At 42.3% G+C, this 19331-nt stretch overlaps 1 protein-coding gene across 2 annotated transcripts; it reads right to left on the bottom strand.

The window, feature by feature from the left end:
• Window positions 1-4207: 4207 nt before the first annotated feature.
• On the bottom strand, window positions 4208-13266 carry LOC121544710 (dual specificity protein kinase CLK4-like). Of its 2 annotated transcripts, XM_045208190.1 has the most exons (12): window positions 13143-13266; window positions 12375-12535; window positions 9312-9570; window positions 8537-8636; window positions 8077-8143; window positions 7716-7832; window positions 7196-7362; window positions 5943-6037; window positions 5655-5784; window positions 5179-5261; window positions 4853-5023; window positions 4208-4712 (listed from the first exon to the last, which is right to left on the bottom strand). In XM_045208190.1, the coding sequence occupies exons 2-12, from the start codon at window positions 12533-12535 to the stop codon at window positions 4563-4565; spliced, it is 1500 nt and encodes a 499-aa protein (XP_045064125.1). In that variant the 5' UTR covers window positions 13143-13266; the 3' UTR covers window positions 4208-4562. The 2 variants fall into 2 exon arrangements, with proteins under 2 accessions (XP_045064125.1, XP_045064126.1); XM_045208191.1 differs by lacking the exons at window positions 8537-8636; window positions 12375-12535; window positions 13143-13266 and having other exon boundaries at window positions 9312-9399.
• Window positions 13267-19331: the final 6065 nt, after the last annotated feature.

Below are 19331 nucleotides of genomic sequence, written 5' to 3'. Positions count from 1 at the left end.
CTTTTTCGCTTTCAATAACCGTTTAATCAAACTCTGTATTTAACAAGTTTTCCAACATCTTAGTTTTGTCCACACACAACTTTTTTCATTCAACTTTTTCACCCCAGACCTTTTATCTGGACCTGGATCTGCAGGACCTCCTCCGGCCGAAAAAGCTAAATAACATTATGCCTTCTCATTGCAGTCGCTGTACTCATAATGTGAATGTCAATTTTCTTACTTGAGTAAAAGTAAATATAATTTAATAGAAAATGACTCAAGTAAAAGTGAAAGTAACCCAGTAAAATACTACTTGAGTAAAAGTCTAAAAGTATTTGGTTTTAAGTATCAAAAGTAAATGGAATTGCTAAAATGTACTTAAGTATAAAAAGTAAAAGTAAAAGTATAAATCAGACGCAATCGTTAAGCAAGGGCAATTTAAGTATAGGAAAGTATGATACAGCGTCTGTGCCACCAGTAAATACAGGTAGTAGTGTTAATCCCCCTGCACAGTCCCCGCAGCTGGACAATTTTCTCATGGCTTCTGGAAATAAATGCTGTCGGCATGCTCAACCGGTGTCGCTCATTCTGTTTCAGTCTCCAATATCTAAGCTGCAATAGTCTATGTGTAGGGGGGCTATGGTCAGTCTGTCCTATCTGGTGTAATTCTCCTGTCTTATCTGGTGTCTCTCTCTCTCTCTCGCTCTCTCTCCCCTCCCGGTGGACCTGAGCCCTAGAACCATACCTCAGGACTACCTGGCCTGACGACTCCTGGCTGTCCCCGTCCCCAGTCCACCTGGTTGTGCTGCTGCTCCAGTTTCTGCTGTTCTGCCTGCGGCTATGGAACCCTGACCTGTTCACCGGATGTGCTACCTTCTCCCGGACCTGCTGTTTCCAACCCGCTCTCCCCCTCCATCTCTCTTCCTCTCTCTCTCTCCCTCCCCCTCTTGCTCTCTCTCTCGCTCTCTCTCTACCACACCTGCTTTCTCGACCTCTAAATGCTTGGCTTTGAAAAGCCATCTGACATTTACTCCTGAGGTGCTGACCTGTTGCACCCTCTACAACCACTGTGATTATTATTTGACTGCTGGTTATCTATGAACATTTGAACATCTTGAAGATCGTTTTGATAGTAGTTTTCTATCTTTATTTCATGTAACAGAGTTGAGTTGTTGAGCTCGACGACCCCAATCTACCAATACAAATCTATGAAATACAGATATAAACGAATGTGATAACTTGTCTTTGCATCATGTTGTTCAGATGAGTTGTATGATGTCACTTCCAGTTGATGATATCGCATCAGGATAAAGGATAACATTTTTTATGGGGGGGAGATTGGTTGGCGTAACTGGGTTGAGGGTAGACTAAGGTATGCAACTAAATATTGTGATTTTAATCAATAATCCCACATTTATTTGGAAAAAAATACATTCTCTGCAAAAGAGCACAAATAGATGTTTACATCAATGGCAACATTTATGGTTTATATGCACATTTTATTAGTAATATCCTAAGTACAAATTCAGTGAACCCCTGAAATAGAAACACTGCAGTGCATAGGGTTATCTTTTTTTTGTTGCACATCAACAGTGGGGTCCGGAATTATTGGATCCCTTGATAAAGATGAGCAAAAAATCCTGTATAAAATAAATAATACAAATACTGAGCTATAATGTATGCAATTTGGGGGGGGTTGTATTTTATACTAATACAATTGCTCAGAGAGAGATCATGTTCAACATGTAACAAATACATCTAAAAAAGAGATGTTAAGATTATTGGATCCCGTTTTCAGTACTCCAGCACCCTCCCCTTGCGAGGATAGCGACAGTCTTTAAAAAATATACAGTGAGGGAAAAAAGTATTTGATCCCCTACTGATTTTGTACGTTTGCCCGCTGACAAAGAAATGATCAGTCTATAATTTTAATGGTAGGTTTATTTGAACAGTGAGAGACAGAATAACAAAACAAAAATCCAGAAAAACGCATGTAAAAAATGTTATCAATTGATTTGCATTTTAATGAGGGAAATAAGTATTTGACCCCCTCTCAATCAGAAAGATTTCTGGCTCCCAGGTGTCTTTTATACAGGTAACGAGCTAAGATTAGGAGCACACTCTTAAAGGGAGTGCTCCTAATCTCAGTTTGTTACCTGTATAAAAGACACCTGTCCACATAAGCAATCAATCAATCAGATTCCAAACTCTCCACCATGGCCAAGACCAAAGAGCTCTCCAAGGATGTCAGGGACAAGATTGTAGACCTACACAAGGCTGGAATGGGCTACAAGACCATCGCCAAGCAGCTTGGTGAGAAGGTGACAACAGTTGGTGCGATTATTCGCAAATGGAAGAAACACAAAAGAACTGTCAATCTCCCTCGGCCTGGGGCTCCATGCAAGATCTCACCTCGTAGAGTTGCAATGATCATGAGAACGGTGAGGAATCAGCCCAGAACTACACGGGAGGATCTTGTCAGTGATCTCAAGGCAGCTAGGACCATAGTCACCAAGAAAACAATTGGTAACACACTACGCCGTGAAGGACTGAAATCCTGCAGCGCCCGCAAGGTCCCCCTGCTCAAGAAAGCACATATACAGGGCCGTCTGAAGTTTGCCAATGAACATCTGAATGATTCAGAGGAGAACTAGGTGAAAGTGTTGTGGTCAGATGAGACCAAAATCGAGCTCTTTGGCATCAACTCAACTCGCCGTGTTTGGAGGAGGAGGAATGCTGCCTATGACCCCAAGAACACCATCTCCACCGTCAAACATGGAGGTGGAAACATTATGCTTTGGGGGTGTTTTTCTGCTAAGGGGACAGGACAACTTCACCGCATCAAAGGGACGATGGACGGGGCCATGTACCGTCAAATCTTGGGTGAGAACCTCCTTCCCTCAGCCAGGGCATTGAAAATGGGTCGTGGATGGGTATTCCAGCATGACAATGACCCAAAACACACGGCCAAGGCAACAAAGGAGTGGCTCAAGAAGAAGCACATTAAGGTCCTGGAGTGGCCTAGCCAGTCTCCAGACCTTAATCCCATAGAAAATCTGTGGAGGGAGCTGAAGGTTCGAGTTGCCATTCGTCAGCCTCGAAACCTTAAGGACTTGGAGAAGATCTGCAAAGAGGAGTGGAACAAAATCCCTCCTGAGATGTGTGCAAACCTGGTGGCCAACTACAAGAAACGTCTGACCTCTGTGATTGCCAACAAGGGTTTTGCCAAAGTCATGTTTTGCAGAGGGGTCAAATACTTATTTCCCTCATTAAAATGCAAATCAATTTATAACATTTTTGACATGCGTTTTTCTGGATTGCTTTGTTGTTATTCTGTCTCTCACTGTTCAAATAAACCTACCATTAAAATTATAGACTGATCATGTCTTTGTCAGTGGGAAAACGTAAAAATCAGCAGGGGATCAAATATTTTTTTCCCTCACTATGAGATTGGAGAACACTTTGACCATTCCTCCATACATAATTTTTCCAGATCCTTGATATCTGTCATCTGCGCTTATGGATTGCCCTCTTCAATTCAACTCACCGGTTTTCCAGTCCAGAGGCTGAGATGACCATTGCAAAAATGTTGATTTCTTTGTGGATGTTGATGTGTGCTTAGGGTTATTGCCTTGCTGGAAGATTAACTTGTGGCCAAGGTTCAGCCTCCTTGCAGAGGCAACCAGGTTTTTGGTCAAGTTCATGATGCCGTTGACCTTAACAAGGACAGGACCAGTGGAAGCAAAATAGCCCGATAAAGATTCACCACCATATTTTACAGTAGGGAGGAGGTATCTTCTGAATATGCATTGTCCTTTTGAAGGCTGAACCCACCATTGGTGTGCGTGACCAAAGAGCTCTATTTTCACGTCATCTGACCACAGAGCTCTTTGCCTACACACACTAATTGTGGGTTTGGCCTTCAAAAGAACAATGCATATGCAGAAAATACCTCATATGCATGCATAAGATTTTAGCAAAAGGCTCAGTTTGGTTTCCTCGCAAAGGAGAGGGTACTGGAGTATTGAAAACAAGGGATGCAATTATTTTAACACCTATCTTTGAGATACATTTGTTTAATTACTTGCTAAAATCTTTCTCTGAGCAATTGTATTAGCCTAAAATCATAATTCTCCCCAAAATGAGTAAACAATATCTGTATTTATTTGTAGTCTTTTTTGCTCATCTTTATCAAGGAATCCAATAATTCTGGACCCCACTAGATACCTTCATAGTTCATAAGTTTTTATTGAGAAATGTACACAGCGATATTCCAAAAGTTACAAATCCAGTCATATTGAAAAAAGGGACTTGATCAAAAATTGTACAACTCAATAATGCATCAGATTAATTAGTACAAACAGTTGCTACTACAATACTACCACACAATAAATTAACACTAACTAGCATGACAGCAATGGACTATGGAGCCACGTGGGCGGACTGATACAGTCAGTGCTAAACAACCTCTCCCGGAGAGTCAGAAAGTATTGCCACAGCGATTGTCAATCATGGTTGTCATGGCGATGGCCATTGCCACAACGGTTGTCATGTGACAGGCAGGGTCAGGTTGGGGTGAAAGGTCAGTTTTTGGTGGCCTTGCGTAGGCAGGTGAAGAAGGGGTGTCTGAGAGCCTGGTCCAGGGAGAGGCGTTCAGCCGGGTCATACTCCAGCATCTTCTGGATTAAGTCAAACAGCTGCTCGTGGTCAGCACTCTGGGCAGTCATGTATTGCTGGGGAGGAGACAGTAGAGGAGATTATCAGATTCATCGATATCAGTCACCACAGGACACACCAACACTGTGATTCAGATGGCTTTATATCATTCGCAATTCAAAATAGATTGGCCCATATTGCGAGAGGCCCTCCTTACCATGAGCGGTTTGCAGTGTTTCCTCACATATCTGGCAGAAGAGCTGTGTGCGTCCCAGTCCAGCTTGTAACGGTGGACGTACCGACGCTTCCTGGTTTTCTGCAGGAGGTGTACAGGTATGGGGCCAAGGACCCTCTCCATCATAGCCAGGTGTTCTTTACTGTCATGGGTCTGGAGGAGAGAAGAGAGACATGGAGTGGAGTCTACATCCAGGACACACTGATCTACCCATGCATAGAAAGAAGCCTGAACACCTTAAGATGAATGCATCATTTAGAAGGCATTCTAGTATGATGCTGTTGATGTGATAGCAGATAGTCACCCACCTGGAAGAGAGTTGATCCCAGGTAGTACTCTATGAGGATACAGCCCAGACTCCACACGTCACAGGCATGGTCCCATCCCAAACCTACACAGAGAGAGAAAAGCATTACATCAGTAACAGAGAAACGAAGGATGCAAGAACCCCATGTGTCCTGGTCAAAAGAAGTCCAATATATAGGGAATAGCGTGCCATTTGGGAGACAGCTCAAGTCTGTAAGCGCCTTTATAACATACCATCAGTAATTGCCTGGACTCTTGATTGGTTGATAGGAGTGTAAATATGTATTGCACTTTCACTGTAAATATGTAGCCCATTGCACTTTTCATATGAATTTATTGTGTATTATTCTGTATTTTAATGAACTATGTACTTTGTCCTTTTAAGCACACGACCAAATGACTTGCCACCTGGTGGGATAATAAAGTTGATCTAATCAGGACTTCGCGTTGTGGCAGAGTGGCAAAGTTGGTATCTTACCCAGAATGACCTCTGGAGCGCGGTAGTGGCGTGTGGACACTACGGAGGTATGGTGGTCATGTTCATACGTGGCGTTGCCAAAATCAACCACCACCACATCTGGGTTCTTCAACGTCCTCTTGTCACGCCTCTGTAGGACAGAGATTAGTCATGACAAATATGAATTGCAGTTAGTCAGACAGTACACAAAGTCATGTAAGGCTTGACAACCAAATCAGTGATCTTCACAGGTAATTTAAGGTGAGTCCGTGTTTTGTCAATAGGAGACCAGGTAGATAAGACTCGTACCATTTTGGCGTTGTACTCGATGTCGTACTTCGAGTCCACAAACAGAATGTTCTCCGGCTTCAGGTCAGTGTGTGTCAGCTTGTTCTTATGTAGGACTAAAACACAATCAACACAGGCAGGAAAGTAGACAACACTTGTTACTATTACACTATACAATTGAATAGACTCGTTTTAGGGATGTGCATCTTTTCCTTTCAAGACAATTCGATAAGCATCCAGATAAATGTAGTCTGTGTTTTTTGCCCTCCCACTTTGGTTCTGAATTCACCAACACCCACTAATGAACTTGTCATTTTTGCAGATTAAGTGTTTGAGCTAGTAATGTATCAATATTTATCATTTACAAATGAGCTATGACAAAGCCAATGAATACACAGCACAACTTTGGATTTCACCCCATCTCAAAATCAAATATTTAAAAATGACCATATACACTGATTGTTTAAAGCAAAACTACCAAAACTATTGCTGATGGTGAACCTGAACAACATAAAATACATTTGATTTTAGCCAGATGAGTTGTCTCCGATAGTTTACTTTTATTCCGGTAAAACAATTTAACAGTTGTCGCTCAACTACTAATAAAGCCTAATATCACGCAAGCCATTTAAGCATTTGAATGCTGAAGGTGCCGCGCAGATGTGCAAGATCAGGAAAAGGCCGCCTACCTCGCGTTGGTCAGTGCGCGAAGCTGGGCACAGTGCGCAGTTTGACTAGGCTACTGATATTGCCTGGGGTTGTTTGGCATGCAAAATGACTTGTAGATCAATGACTGTCAACACAGTCACATGCAGTTCGACAATGAAGGAGAGGACTCATCATTTGTCACAAAAGATAAGGTATTTTCGGAAGGTAAAAATAATGTAATATGAGCAACAACAAAAAAAAAAATTGGGAACAGGTGATAAAGGTTTTAACCGATTTTCTGACTGATGAATGCTACATTTGGATCAGTTTGGGGTCCGCGGACCAATGCACTTGTATCTTAAACAATCTCTGTAGTCACCACTTACCTGCCAGCTTATCATTTACAATATCTGCCTCCCAAATGTTACCATATTCCCTAAGAAATGCACTACATAGTAGTGCACTGATAGAGAAAAATAGGGTGCCATTTGGGACACACAATAACATTTTAGTTGTGACATTTAGCAGTGCTCTTATCCAGAGTGGGTGGTGGTTACTACCACAGAGATCCTATTAAATTACTATTCCAATATGTTCTAATATGCAATTTTATGGTAACTACTCACATCGTACAGCTCTGATGATCTGGTAGGCCATGATTCTGATGTGTTCTACAGGGAACGGATGGAAGTTGTTCTGCTTAAGGAAGTCATAGGTACTGAGCCCCAGCAGCTCAAACGATATACACACGTGACCATGGTGGTCGAACCAGTCCAGCATCCTCACACATGCACTGAGATGGAGAGGGGGAGGAGAGAGTGGGGAAGGATAGAGGGAGAAAAAAAAGAAAAAAAAGAGGGACTTATATTTAAATTTTGTCATTTAGCAGACAATATTATTCAGTGACTTACAGATAGTGCATTCATCTTAAGGTAGCTAGCTAGGCAAGAGCAACAATGATGTCTGATATTGATATTTGATGACATACTGATATTTGATAATTAATGTGTGATATTTTAGTGATAATTCAAATGTAAGCCTGGCAGATAGCCTACTACTGCTGTGTAGCAAACTGCTGCATGTGTGACTGCTTCTCATCCTCGTAATGCAGGGCCAACGTGATTTCTGCTAATGTATGGGGCTTACTATCTCCGGTCACAGTCCAGAGAGTTCATCTGCTCCAGCACCTCCACCTCTGCCATTGCCGCCTCGCGGTAGCGGTCAATGTTTTTAATGATCTTCAGTGCCATGCGAGCACCACTTCTGGAATCACAGACAACACACAAATATCCAACAGTTAAGTCTAGAGAAGAGAGAGACTTTCAAATGAGAAAGAAAGTGAGAAACGGAGAGATTGAGTTTGTGAGAGCATACTGTACACATTAAAGCGGGTCATTAATCTCTGCTCGAGGAAGGTGCTCAAAAGTTAACAGAGAGAGAGAAGGGCGGGGGGAGAAAGAGTAGCATAGTCACCATGATATCCAGACGTTTCCAGTGAGGGACTTACTTAGAGTGATCGATGCATTCCACGACTTTCCCAAAGGCTCCTTCTCCTAGAGTGGACACAATCTCATCTACAGGGAATAAAGAGCACTAGTTGGAACCAGAGGAGTGACGACTGGCATCCACTACCATCACACCTGATATGCCACAAAATGGCTGCCGCTAGCACTGATTTGGCCTAAGCTGCTTTGTTTGATATGGATTTAGCATTATACTGTCTGCAACTAGAACAGAACAGGGCTCCAAGCCAACAGCACATAATACACAGTACACACATCACTAATAATGATGTTATGTAGCAAGGTGTAATACTAATCAACATTTAACAATACATTGATACACCCTACCCGTCTACAATAGAATGGGTATTTTGCAACAGCTCACAATATCAAAACCAAACAGCAACAACAAAAGAGATATAGATAGTTGACAGAGAGAGAAAAAAAGGGGAATATATTCTATACATCTCGCTCTCAGCATGTCTCCCCTGTGATAGATCAGGTGACCCTCGTCATCATCCTCAACACTCCTGGATCTTTTCCTGCTCCTGCGATGATGGCTCCTCTGTTGTCCCATCACGACCATCACCACCATCATCAACCATCAACCACCATCATCGACCCAGAGAACATCAGGCCAGGCCACCACAACCGGACGGAACGCGCCATTCATTCATTCAGCGGGCGGAGGGGGGAATCGGACGTGGGGGAGAGATTCGGATGGATCGGCCCATTCAGAGTGGGTGGGTAGTAGCGAACCAGGCAGCGCCAGCGGACCACAGCGGGAGCAGCACATTCAAATTCAGCCCCACCAGAGAAAGGCATAGGGGGCGTCACCACATAGTGGGTGTTACAGAAGAGAAACACGGCAACAACAAGAATGTTCATGTGAGAGACTTTCTCAAAGTAAATGGTACAAAAAAAATGATAAGCTATCACAGTGTAGAATAGGCTAATATGCATTTGTCTCCTTCAAGTTACAGTTCTTGGTTATCTTTTGACTGTGAATGATACATATAAAGCTTCCCTTTACTATTGAAGCCTCGTAAATGTGTTTGCTCCTAGTCTGCTAAAGTTATGCCTAGATGATCTTCAGTGGATTTTGGTACTAACATAGGATCCATAAGTATTTTTTACTGTGGGTGTGGTACATACGGCGAGAGATAGACACACAGAACGCTAACACCACTAATAACCATATTGGGAAGGAGAAGGAGAAAGAGAGAGTAGGTTCTCATACCGAGTAAGAGGAGCGTCGGTGAGAAGGGCTGCGTCTCCGCCCTCGGCGGCTACTGCGTCTGCTGCGGCCGCTCTTGCCACTCCGACCAGATGACTTGCTGTAGTGGTGCCACTCCTTGTCCCTCTCGCGGTCTCCGTCTCTATCCCTGGAGGCGCCCCTGCTGTCCTCGTCGTAGCCCATCTCCAGGCTGGCTACTCTGGCCCCCTTGTCCTTAGACTCTAGCCTCTGCTGGTTCAGGCTGCGGGTCTCCAGGTAATGCCTGAAAGGGAGAAACAGCTTAACGACTGACTCCTCCTTCCTACTTAAGTCACTGCTTGGTTCCAATGGCCGGGATCTACGCTTCACCAACACCCTATCCCAAGGGGCTTTATATATATTTTTTTTAAGATTAGTAACACGCTGATTTACGACTACAGGGTGCTACGTCGTTATTCCAGCGTTCTTGGTGTGAAAGTCTGGCATTCAAGCATATTGTAGATTAATAGTTTTTAACAGATCATGACATGTAGTGCGGCAGATAGCCTAGCGGTTAGTAACCGAAAGGTTGTTAGTTCGATTCCCAGAGTCGACAAGGTGAAAAATTAGTTATTCTGCCCTTGAGCAAGGCAGTTAACCCCCCACAACAACAGCTCCCCGGGCGTCCAACTTGGCAGCCCCCCACACATCTCCGATTTAGGATTGGGTTAAAAGCGGAAGTCAAGTTTCGGTTGGACCTTGTGTGCAATTGACGATAAACATAAATGTAATCCTTTAATTTTAAACATTTCACATTTATCTATCATAAATATGAGCAGCCAGCTTGAATGTATGCATGTACAGTGCCTTCGGAAAGTATTCAGACCCCTTGACTTTTTCCACATTTTGTTACAGCCTCTCTAAAATTGATTAAATTATTATTTTTCCTCAATCTACACACAATACCCCATAATGACGAAGCGAAAACAGGTTTAGAAATGTTTGCTAATAAAACAGAAATACCTTATTTACATAAGTATTCAGACCCTTTCCACCTGTGGTAAATTCAATTGATTGGACATGATTTGGAAAGGCACACATCTGTCTATACAAGGTCCCACAGTTGACAGTGCATGTCAGAGCAAAAACCAAGCCATGAGGTCGAAGGAATTGTCCATAGAGCTCCGAGACAGGATTGTGTCAAGGCACAGATCTGGGGAAGGGTGCCAAACTTATATAAATCAGTTTTTTATTATTATAAATTTGCTAAAATTGATAAAAACCTGTTTTTGCTTTGTCATTATGGGGTATTGTGTGTAGATTGATAGATAAGGCTGTAACGTAACAAAATGTGGAAAAAGTCAAGGGGTCTGAATACTTCCCGAATGCAGCATCCCGCTCTCCCCCTCTACCTCTCTGGCACACTTGAAAGCACAGGTGTCCACTACGACAGTTATTGATGTGGCTTAGTGAGGAATCCGTGAAGTCCTTACAGCAGAGGCTATGAGGAATGAGCCACGATGGCACCCTGGTGGTGTCAGGTCTCTTCCAGGAAAAGGTTGGCGTCGCTGGGGGACTTATTATTAGAGCTGCCCTGCCCTTCCCTCCTGCCCTGGAAACTTCCACCATAAACCTCCATCTCTCACATAGCATACAGCTCAATCAGAGACAGACATAGGAACTGAACAGGTTTTACCTTCCAGCAATAAAACAGACAGTGATATAGTGTCCAATGACTTCCCATAAGAATAGTTAGAACTTCGAAAAATGTATAGAACAGGGTTCATACACATTTTGACAAATAGAATTCCATGACTTTCAAAGGGATATTTCAGGATTTTGGCAATGATGCCCTTTATCTACTTCCAAGTCAGATACCATTTTAATGCTGTTAAAAAATATATATATTCACTATTACATATGTCACCAGTAGTAAATCAATGTGTTCATATGGTAGGGGCTGGTGATCATGAAAAGATAAACAACGTGCTCGACTCCACCTTATATAAACCTATATCGGGTGCTGGATCCTCATATAAATCCAAAGAACAGAGAATAGGACAGCACTCTGGTAAATAAACGTAAACATTGACATTTTCATTGCCACTGGTGATCTCGCAATAGTTTACTTTTAGATTTGTATCATTTTAACTCCGATTTTTATGATTAACCACGTGACAATGACTGAGAATGTCTGTGTCCCCGCAAATTGACTGTACCGGTACCCCCTGTATATAGCCTCGCTACTGTTATTTTCCACGAAAATTGACATCTGAAACGATCATAACTGGCACGCAGAATGGTAGAAATTGTAGGATAAACTGTAAGCTTCCCCAAACTTGAAACTCAAGCGCACCTATGAAGTCATTACTTTTCTGATTTGATCATTTTCCAAAACGTTTCCAGGCCTGTAAAACATCATTTAAAAATTCCATGACTTTTCCAGGATTGTACGAACCGATAGAATTGTGACCACCTCTGTCAAGGCCATGGAAAAGAGCAGATTTTTCTCTGGAAATAAGATTTCACTTATTATTTATTAGATGATAGCTTGTCCTCACCACATTAATATGTTGCTGTGAAAACATTTGACATGTGTAAAATTGCTGGGCCCTACCTACCTAACTGAAAAGCCAGAATAGATTCCGACCCTACGCTTGCTTACAGCTGCACTGGGGTCAGACAAACTTCCTGTTTAGAGTAAGAAAGCCGGCGCGAGATATGGCCAGGAAAACGTACCTCAAGCCAGGGATGAGAAATGCGTTACACTGAGAACATTGAACAACTGCGAGTTTATTAGCAGTCGTTCAATCTTCTTGGTGTAACAGTTGGGATAATGGGTCAATTCGGTGTACAACCATTTTTTCATCCCTGGTTTGAGGTAAGTTTCCCGAGCCACATCGCTTGTCTCAATGTAAACATGATTGCCTTCTGACCCCAGTGCAGGCCTGTTTAAACAAGCATAGTGATAGGGTCGGTATCTTCTAGCAAGTAAAAAGGAGAGATCTAGTTGGGGGTTGCTTGTGGATAGGTGGAGCATCTGATAGTTATGTTGGCCACTACAGTGAATGGGATGACAGATGGGGTCAATGAGGTCAGCATATTTACCCTTCATTTGTTTTGAGGTGGTGAAGTCTTCGAGATTTGTTCTCCCTTTCACTGCTGTGCGAATCATCTCGCTTCTGTCGCTTTCGGCTCTCCACTCTCTCCTCCCAACTGAACTCATTGAGCCAAACACCAGGGGAACGCATTCGCTTTGACTGCCGCATCTGCCACACAAGTAATGAATGTTCACATTAGATACATAGCTAGCTAACGTTAAAGCTAGCACCATGGCTAGCTGCCAACAAACGTTGAAAATAATTCAAATCTACATATAGCTAACGTTTCATTAGCTAGCAAGCTAGATAATAGTCTACATGTCATGAAGTGAATTCAACCATGCAATATGAGTCCTGTGAAATAGTTTAGTTACTTTGTAAGCATTAGCTAGGTAGCTAGATAAACATGGTCAATCTATTCTCTTTGCTGCCAGTGACTGGCGACGTCTTTGTTCTATATTGCTAATTAGCTAACGTCGTTAGATTGCTAACTAACTAATAACAATTGTCCAAGTGAAACGTAACGTTAGCTGGCTAGACTTCTTCAGATAACGTCAGCAACATCTGACAAACGCTAGAGTCAACACCAACAAAAAGAACTATTTTCAACATTCATATTTTGGGGGAAAAAGCAATAGGCATAGCCAGTTAACGCTTTTTGTTAGCTAGCTTCCTGGTTCGTCGACGAAACGTGGAGGCTAGTTAACGGTTTAACATTGAACGGATTGTATATGGTTTCCGTTCTTCTATTACACATTAAATAATCTGTCCTTACCGTATCTAACGATTGATGTATCCCAAAATACGAATTAATAGGTAAGAACTGTTTTTTCAGTAGCTACTTTCGTACACCGCACAAACTAATCTGCCTACAAAATGGCGAACTCTGCTGCTGGAACTTTCCATACGTAACTAAATAAATGACGTCAGGTGCTGAACTACGCCTACTGTTGTGAATTATGGAGATTTTAGTTTGGAGTGGAGGCTGGAGTTTTGCTGGAAACAGCTTCACGGAAGATGGCGGAAGCAGATGATGAAGTGGAATCTGAATGAAATGGCGGTAGAATCAAGGAAATTTGAGTATTGTTCAAAATAATGGAAAACGGAGCAAAGTAGGGTACAGTGATGAGAATGACATTTCGTATATAGTAGGAGTATGGTTTGTTAATAAGGAGCAGCTGAGCAGAGTATCAATCTTGAAGAAACCATTTGAGTTATCCAAACTGGTAGAGAGAGTGCTGGGTAAAGTGAAGGATGTGAGGATCAGGAGAGGCGGGTTTGTTTAGATTTTTTGTGATTCTGCGGAACAGAAGGAACATGCGTTGTTTCTTAATCGATTTGATAAGTTTGAAGTGTTGTGTGTTTTTTTGTGTCATTTAGCAGACGCTCTTATCCAGAGCGATTTACAGGAGCATTTATATCTAATATATGGCGTTTCGTGGGAAGTTGATTTGGAAGAGATTCAAAATATTCCTGGAGTGATTTGAAGCACATCGGAATAATCTAGTGGTGAATGGGGAAAAAGTGATTTTTTTTTAAATATTTTTTTTATGGAGTCTCTCCCTAATGAAGTGCGGTTAGGGTATATTAACTACAGAGTTAGAGCATTTATCCCAAGAACAATGCAGTGTGAACATTGTAAAGCTTTTGGTCATGTAGAAAGTGTTTGCAGAAGGGAGAAGCCGAGATGTACAAGATGTGGAAAAGATCATAGTATGTGTTATAAAAGTGAGGAAAATGTGACATGTTGTAATTGCGGTGGGAATCATGAAGTCAAGTCTTCTGAATGCCCCACAAGACAAAAGAAAATGAGGTGGCCAAAGTCAGGGTTGTACAGAGCATTTCATATACAGAAGCTGTGAAAAGGGTTGAGGGTTTGACTGTTGCGCCAGAAGAGTCCATGGTATTGGATAGGCCTTCACTGCAGTCTGCAGGGGTTGTCTTACACCAAGAGGATCCTGACATTTTAAAGGTTCAAAAGATGGACTTTGTGGCCTTTATCGCAATGGTGATAAATGGCACTGCCAAGGTGGAGAAAAGATCTAGGAAGATTGAAATCATTGTGATTGCGGCGGAGTGATTCCTTGGGCTGAAAGATTTCACAGCAAAGGAGTTACATGGAATATGAGCAAAAGCCGTACCACCTTCTCAGGTACTAGAGCCTGAGAAGGGAGATATGGAGAACTAAAAGAAGGAAGAAGTGGGAGTTTTGTTTGTTTTGGCTATGGGTGGATTGTTAGAATCACTATTATGTATGGATTTATTTTTGGTTTCAAATCGCCCAGTTGGTGGCGGCAATACAACTTTTGGATGTAGTCCGCCATAAAACCCACAGAGGAAGAGGATGTAGGTTTCCCCTTTCATCTGTGCTGCAGACCTGAAATCCAAACTATTCCTCAGCTCCGTAGGCCTATTCTGATGAAGGCGTCCCACGCAGAAACGTAAGCCTGTTTGTTTGTCCCGTAAATAAACTCAGACACCGACATCCATGCAGACACCCAGTGTTCATGTTTATTTAGTTTCCTGGATAGTCACCTGTTGAAGTGTCCTGGGCTAAGTAATGAATAATTTTTTGGATGATCAAGTCAAGCAGCATTTCCTGATTCCCTTTTTATCCCCAAGCACGGTGGGGTACACTTTCATTCTTTCCAGAATGCCTATCAGAAAACATTTTGATCTAGTCTAATAGCTACTAAAATGGTCCCATCAGAACATGCCTCCCCTAGCCCTTGATCATGACTCTCAGTTCCATTACATTACAAAAGAGTCATTGGACGAAGGCATCTTCAGTACGGAGGAGATTTGTTAAGATCCCCGACGCTCAATCTGAACATTAACACGCTCCGCTTACGGTATGGTTTTTGAAGCATAAGGACATTATCTTTCATATTAGCTAGAAATTATTTTCTAAAAACAAAAAGGTTAAATTGATACACACGTGTTAAGGTTAGTGTTCCCACACGGCTATATCCCCATGTTACAGTGCTTGTTTACGGAAAACAGACGGAAGACAAGAGGTGACCACCTGTGCTAATTAGCTATCTAGCATGCTCCGAACACTAGCACAGGTGTAGTTTCATCGGATGGAGGGACCCATAGCTGTATGGATCTGGGCAAAAATGCTACAGTAAGTGTATCTTTTTTTATTTGAAGGATTAATTCTCGCTGATGAAAGATGAGGGCCATATGTTTCAAAAGCCGTATTTCAAACGATGTTTATTGACATTTCTAAACGTTAAAACACAGCGTCGGGATTGTAGTTCACATGAGCCAGTTGTGGGCGACGCTAATGGCTGAAAACTGTAGGGAGAAGGCAGAATGCCGCCTAGAGTTTGAGCGCTAATGACTCCCCTAGATCTGGGTGAATAACAAGTTCAATATGGCATTTTATTAAATAGTTTGGGACATGGCCTCATCTCTGAGGGATGCTCCACAGAGCCAGATCAAAATGACAGGTAGCCCTATGCTGGGCAGCTGGCATCGAAACCCCCCCGCTCTGTGAAAGGAGTTCCAATGACGGCCTTAAGGTTAATATGCTGGAGGTGGATGGTTGTCGACAACTGTTGCTGAAAAACAGAAATTGGGAGAACATGGGTAAGTTTACATATAAACACCTCAATATTTATGCCCATTGGTTGAGAGAGAGGAAGGTGATAATTGCAAGAGTGAGCCCATAGGTTGAACAACAAGCATGAGGAAGGTGCGTTATTGTGCTTATAGGCTATGAGGTAAATAGATTAATGACATTCTGTACGTGGCTCATAGGAAAGGAGAGAAGAAGCAAGATGCTATGCTGATGAAATGTCTGTATTCATTTCCAATAAGCCCATATAATTGGAAACCAAGTGAATGATGTTCTGCTTACTTGATGAAGGTAGCCCTTTCCTGTAGTCAAATGACCTAGTGGCTTCATGGGTGGAATGTTATTCATATTTGTTCATAATTAATTGACATTAGTTAAACAAAACTGCAGAAAATTTGATGTTTCTATGTCAAACAGTTTTGTAATATTTCAGTCTTCTGTGATGTATATAAAGTGTAATATTGGGATGCAAACTCAAAATGGAATACATTTCAACTCTATATCTGACATGGACTTCTTTTGTAAGCCCATAACCATGTGAGGTGTATACCTTTGTTCCAAAGTAGATTTGTTTAAGACTACCAATAAACACTCTATGTGACCCTGATTTAGGTTAAATTAGCATTCAGACCAGCCTTCCTGATTGAACTTCCATAAACTACATTTCAATCGAGTACAGACTTAACTGAATGAAAACAGAGACAGAATGCTATAGTGAAATGGATGAGGGTTGAAGAGGGATGAAAAGAGGATGGTGAGTGGCAGAGCGGGGTTGGGCAAGAATATACATTATATTAGCATAATGAATGAGAAAGGAGTGAGTTTAAGTGCGAGCTATTATGATAGTACCCCAGGAACCCAATTTAGAATGCATAAAGGGGAAGTTAACCCAAAAACAATTCTGGGCTCTTTATAACACTTACCTGGTTGTTTGTCAGTACCTCAGACAGTTTCTAGGTCCATTGCGTGAGTATTCAGATGTAGGTGATTCTACCCCCGCCTTCCCCATAGAAACCCCATGCAACGTCAAAGTCGTAAATACCTCCCAAACATACCGTTCTGGCCTCCCATGACCGCAATAGTCCTTGTAATGACTTTCTCTACAACATTTTTCAGCTAACTTATTTCAGTAAGCAGGTTTGGAGTGGCGCCGGAGAAGATAGCTGCCGTTTTACAGCCCTCTAACCAATTGTACTATTATGTGTGTTTTTTCGTGTTATTTGTAATTTATTCTGTACATCATGTTTCTGCCATTGTCTCTTATGACCAAAAAGAGCTTCTGTATATCAGGACAGCAATTACTCACCTCGTATTGGACGAAGATTTTTTCTTCATCGAGTCGGACGCAAATGATATCCTACAGACACCCGACAAGGCCCAAATCCCCGTCATTCGCAGGAGAAAGAGACAGCGATATCGTGGACGTAGGTCGGGGTGCCTCGTAAGGATCCAACGGCGAGCGAGTAAACTGCCTCTTCCATCAATCCTATTAGCCAATCTTCAAACATTGGAAAATAAATTAGATTACCTAAGAGTACGGTTATCCTACCAATGGGACATTAAAAACTGTAATATCTTATGTTTCACCGAGTCGTGGCTGAATGACGACATGGATAACATACAGCTGGCGGGATATACGCTACATCGTCAGGATAGAACGGCTGACTCCGGTAAGACAAGGGGTGGCAGTCTGTGTATATTTGTAAACAACAGCTGGTGCAAAAAATCTAATACTAAGGAAGTCTCAAGGTTTTGCTCGCCTGAGGTAGAGTATCTCATGAAAAGCTGTAGACCACACTATTTACCAAGAGAGTTTTCTTCTATATTTTTCGTAGCTGTCTATATACCACCACAAACCAATGCTGGCACTAAGACTGCACTCAATGAGCTGTATAAGGCCATAAGTAAACAGGAAAACGCTCATCCAGAGGCAGCTCTCCTAGTGGCCGGGGACTTTAATGCAGGGAAACTTAAATCCGTTCTACCTCATTTCTACCAGTATGTTAAATGTGCAACCAGAGGAAGAAAAAAAACTCTGGACCACCTTTACTCCACACACAGAGACGCATACAAAGCTCCCCCTCGCCCTCCATTTGGCAAATCTGACCATAACTCTATCCTATTGCTTATAAGCAAAAACTAAAGCAGGAAGCAGCAGTGACTCGGTTAATAAAAAAGTGGTCAGATGACGCAGATGCTAAGCTACAGGACTGTCTTGCTAGCGCAGACTGAAATATGTTCCGGGATTCTTCAGATAGCATTGAGGAGTACGCCACATCAGTCACTGGCTTCATCAATAAGTGCATCGATGACGTCATCCCCACAGTGACCATACGTACATACCCCAACCAGAAGCCATGGATTACAGGCAACATCCGCACTGAGCTAAAGGGTAGAGCTGCCACTTTCAAGGAGCGGGACTCTAACCCGGACGCTTACAAGAAATCCCGCTATGCTCTCCGACGAACCATCAAACAGGCAAAGAGTCAATACAGGACTAAGATTGAATCATACTACACCCGCTCTGACGCTCGTCGGATGTGGCAGGGCTTGAAAACGATTACAGACTACAAAGGGAAGCACAGCCGCGAGCTGCCCAGTGACACAAGTCTACCAGACGAGCTAAATCACTTCTAGGCTCCCAACACTGAAGCATGCATGAGAGCACCAGCTGTTCCGGATGACTATGTGATCACGCTCTCCGTAGCCGATGTGATATATAATATATTTATCTATATGGCTCTGGCTAGGGCTGTGTCCTACTCATGGACCTTAACTAGGGCAAGTAATGTTATGCAAATCACGTGAAGGAATAAAAGTGATAGGAGTTGTGAACTCGCCATTAGAAGGAAACCATGGAAAACCAGTAAGAAGACAACCTCGCAAAAAAATTTATGCGGAGGGAAACCACCTTGTCGGAGGACTGTGAGCATAGGCTGTAGAATAGGAAGTAGCATGTATTCAGATTTAAACTGTTGTGTTGCGATGAAGAATAGTCATACTGATTTGAATATGAATGGGCAAAGATGGCACGAAACGAAGCAACAAGGCTTAATAGTTGCCTGAAATACAGTGAGCTCCAAAAGTATTGGGACTGACACATTTTGTTGTTTTGGCTCTGTACTCTAGCAGTTTGGATTTGAAATTATACAATGACAATGAGGTTAAAGTGCAGACTGTCAGCTTTAATTTTAGGGTATTTTCATCCATATAGGGTGAACCGTTTCGAAATTACAGCACTTTTTGTACATAGTTGCCCCATTTTAGGGGACCAAAATTGGGACAAATTCACTTATGTGTATTAAAGTAGTCAAAAGTTTAGTATTTGGTCCCATTTTCCTAGCATGCAATGATTACATCGAACTTGTGACTCTAAAAACT

Source organism: Coregonus clupeaformis, chromosome 3, assembly GCF_020615455.1.
Source record: "Coregonus clupeaformis isolate EN_2021a chromosome 3, ASM2061545v1, whole genome shotgun sequence".
NCBI lineage: Eukaryota > Metazoa > Chordata > Actinopteri > Salmoniformes > Salmonidae > Coregonus > Coregonus clupeaformis.
Note: the sequence above shows the minus strand (reverse complement) of the source record. Positions and strands in the feature narration are given on the sequence as shown.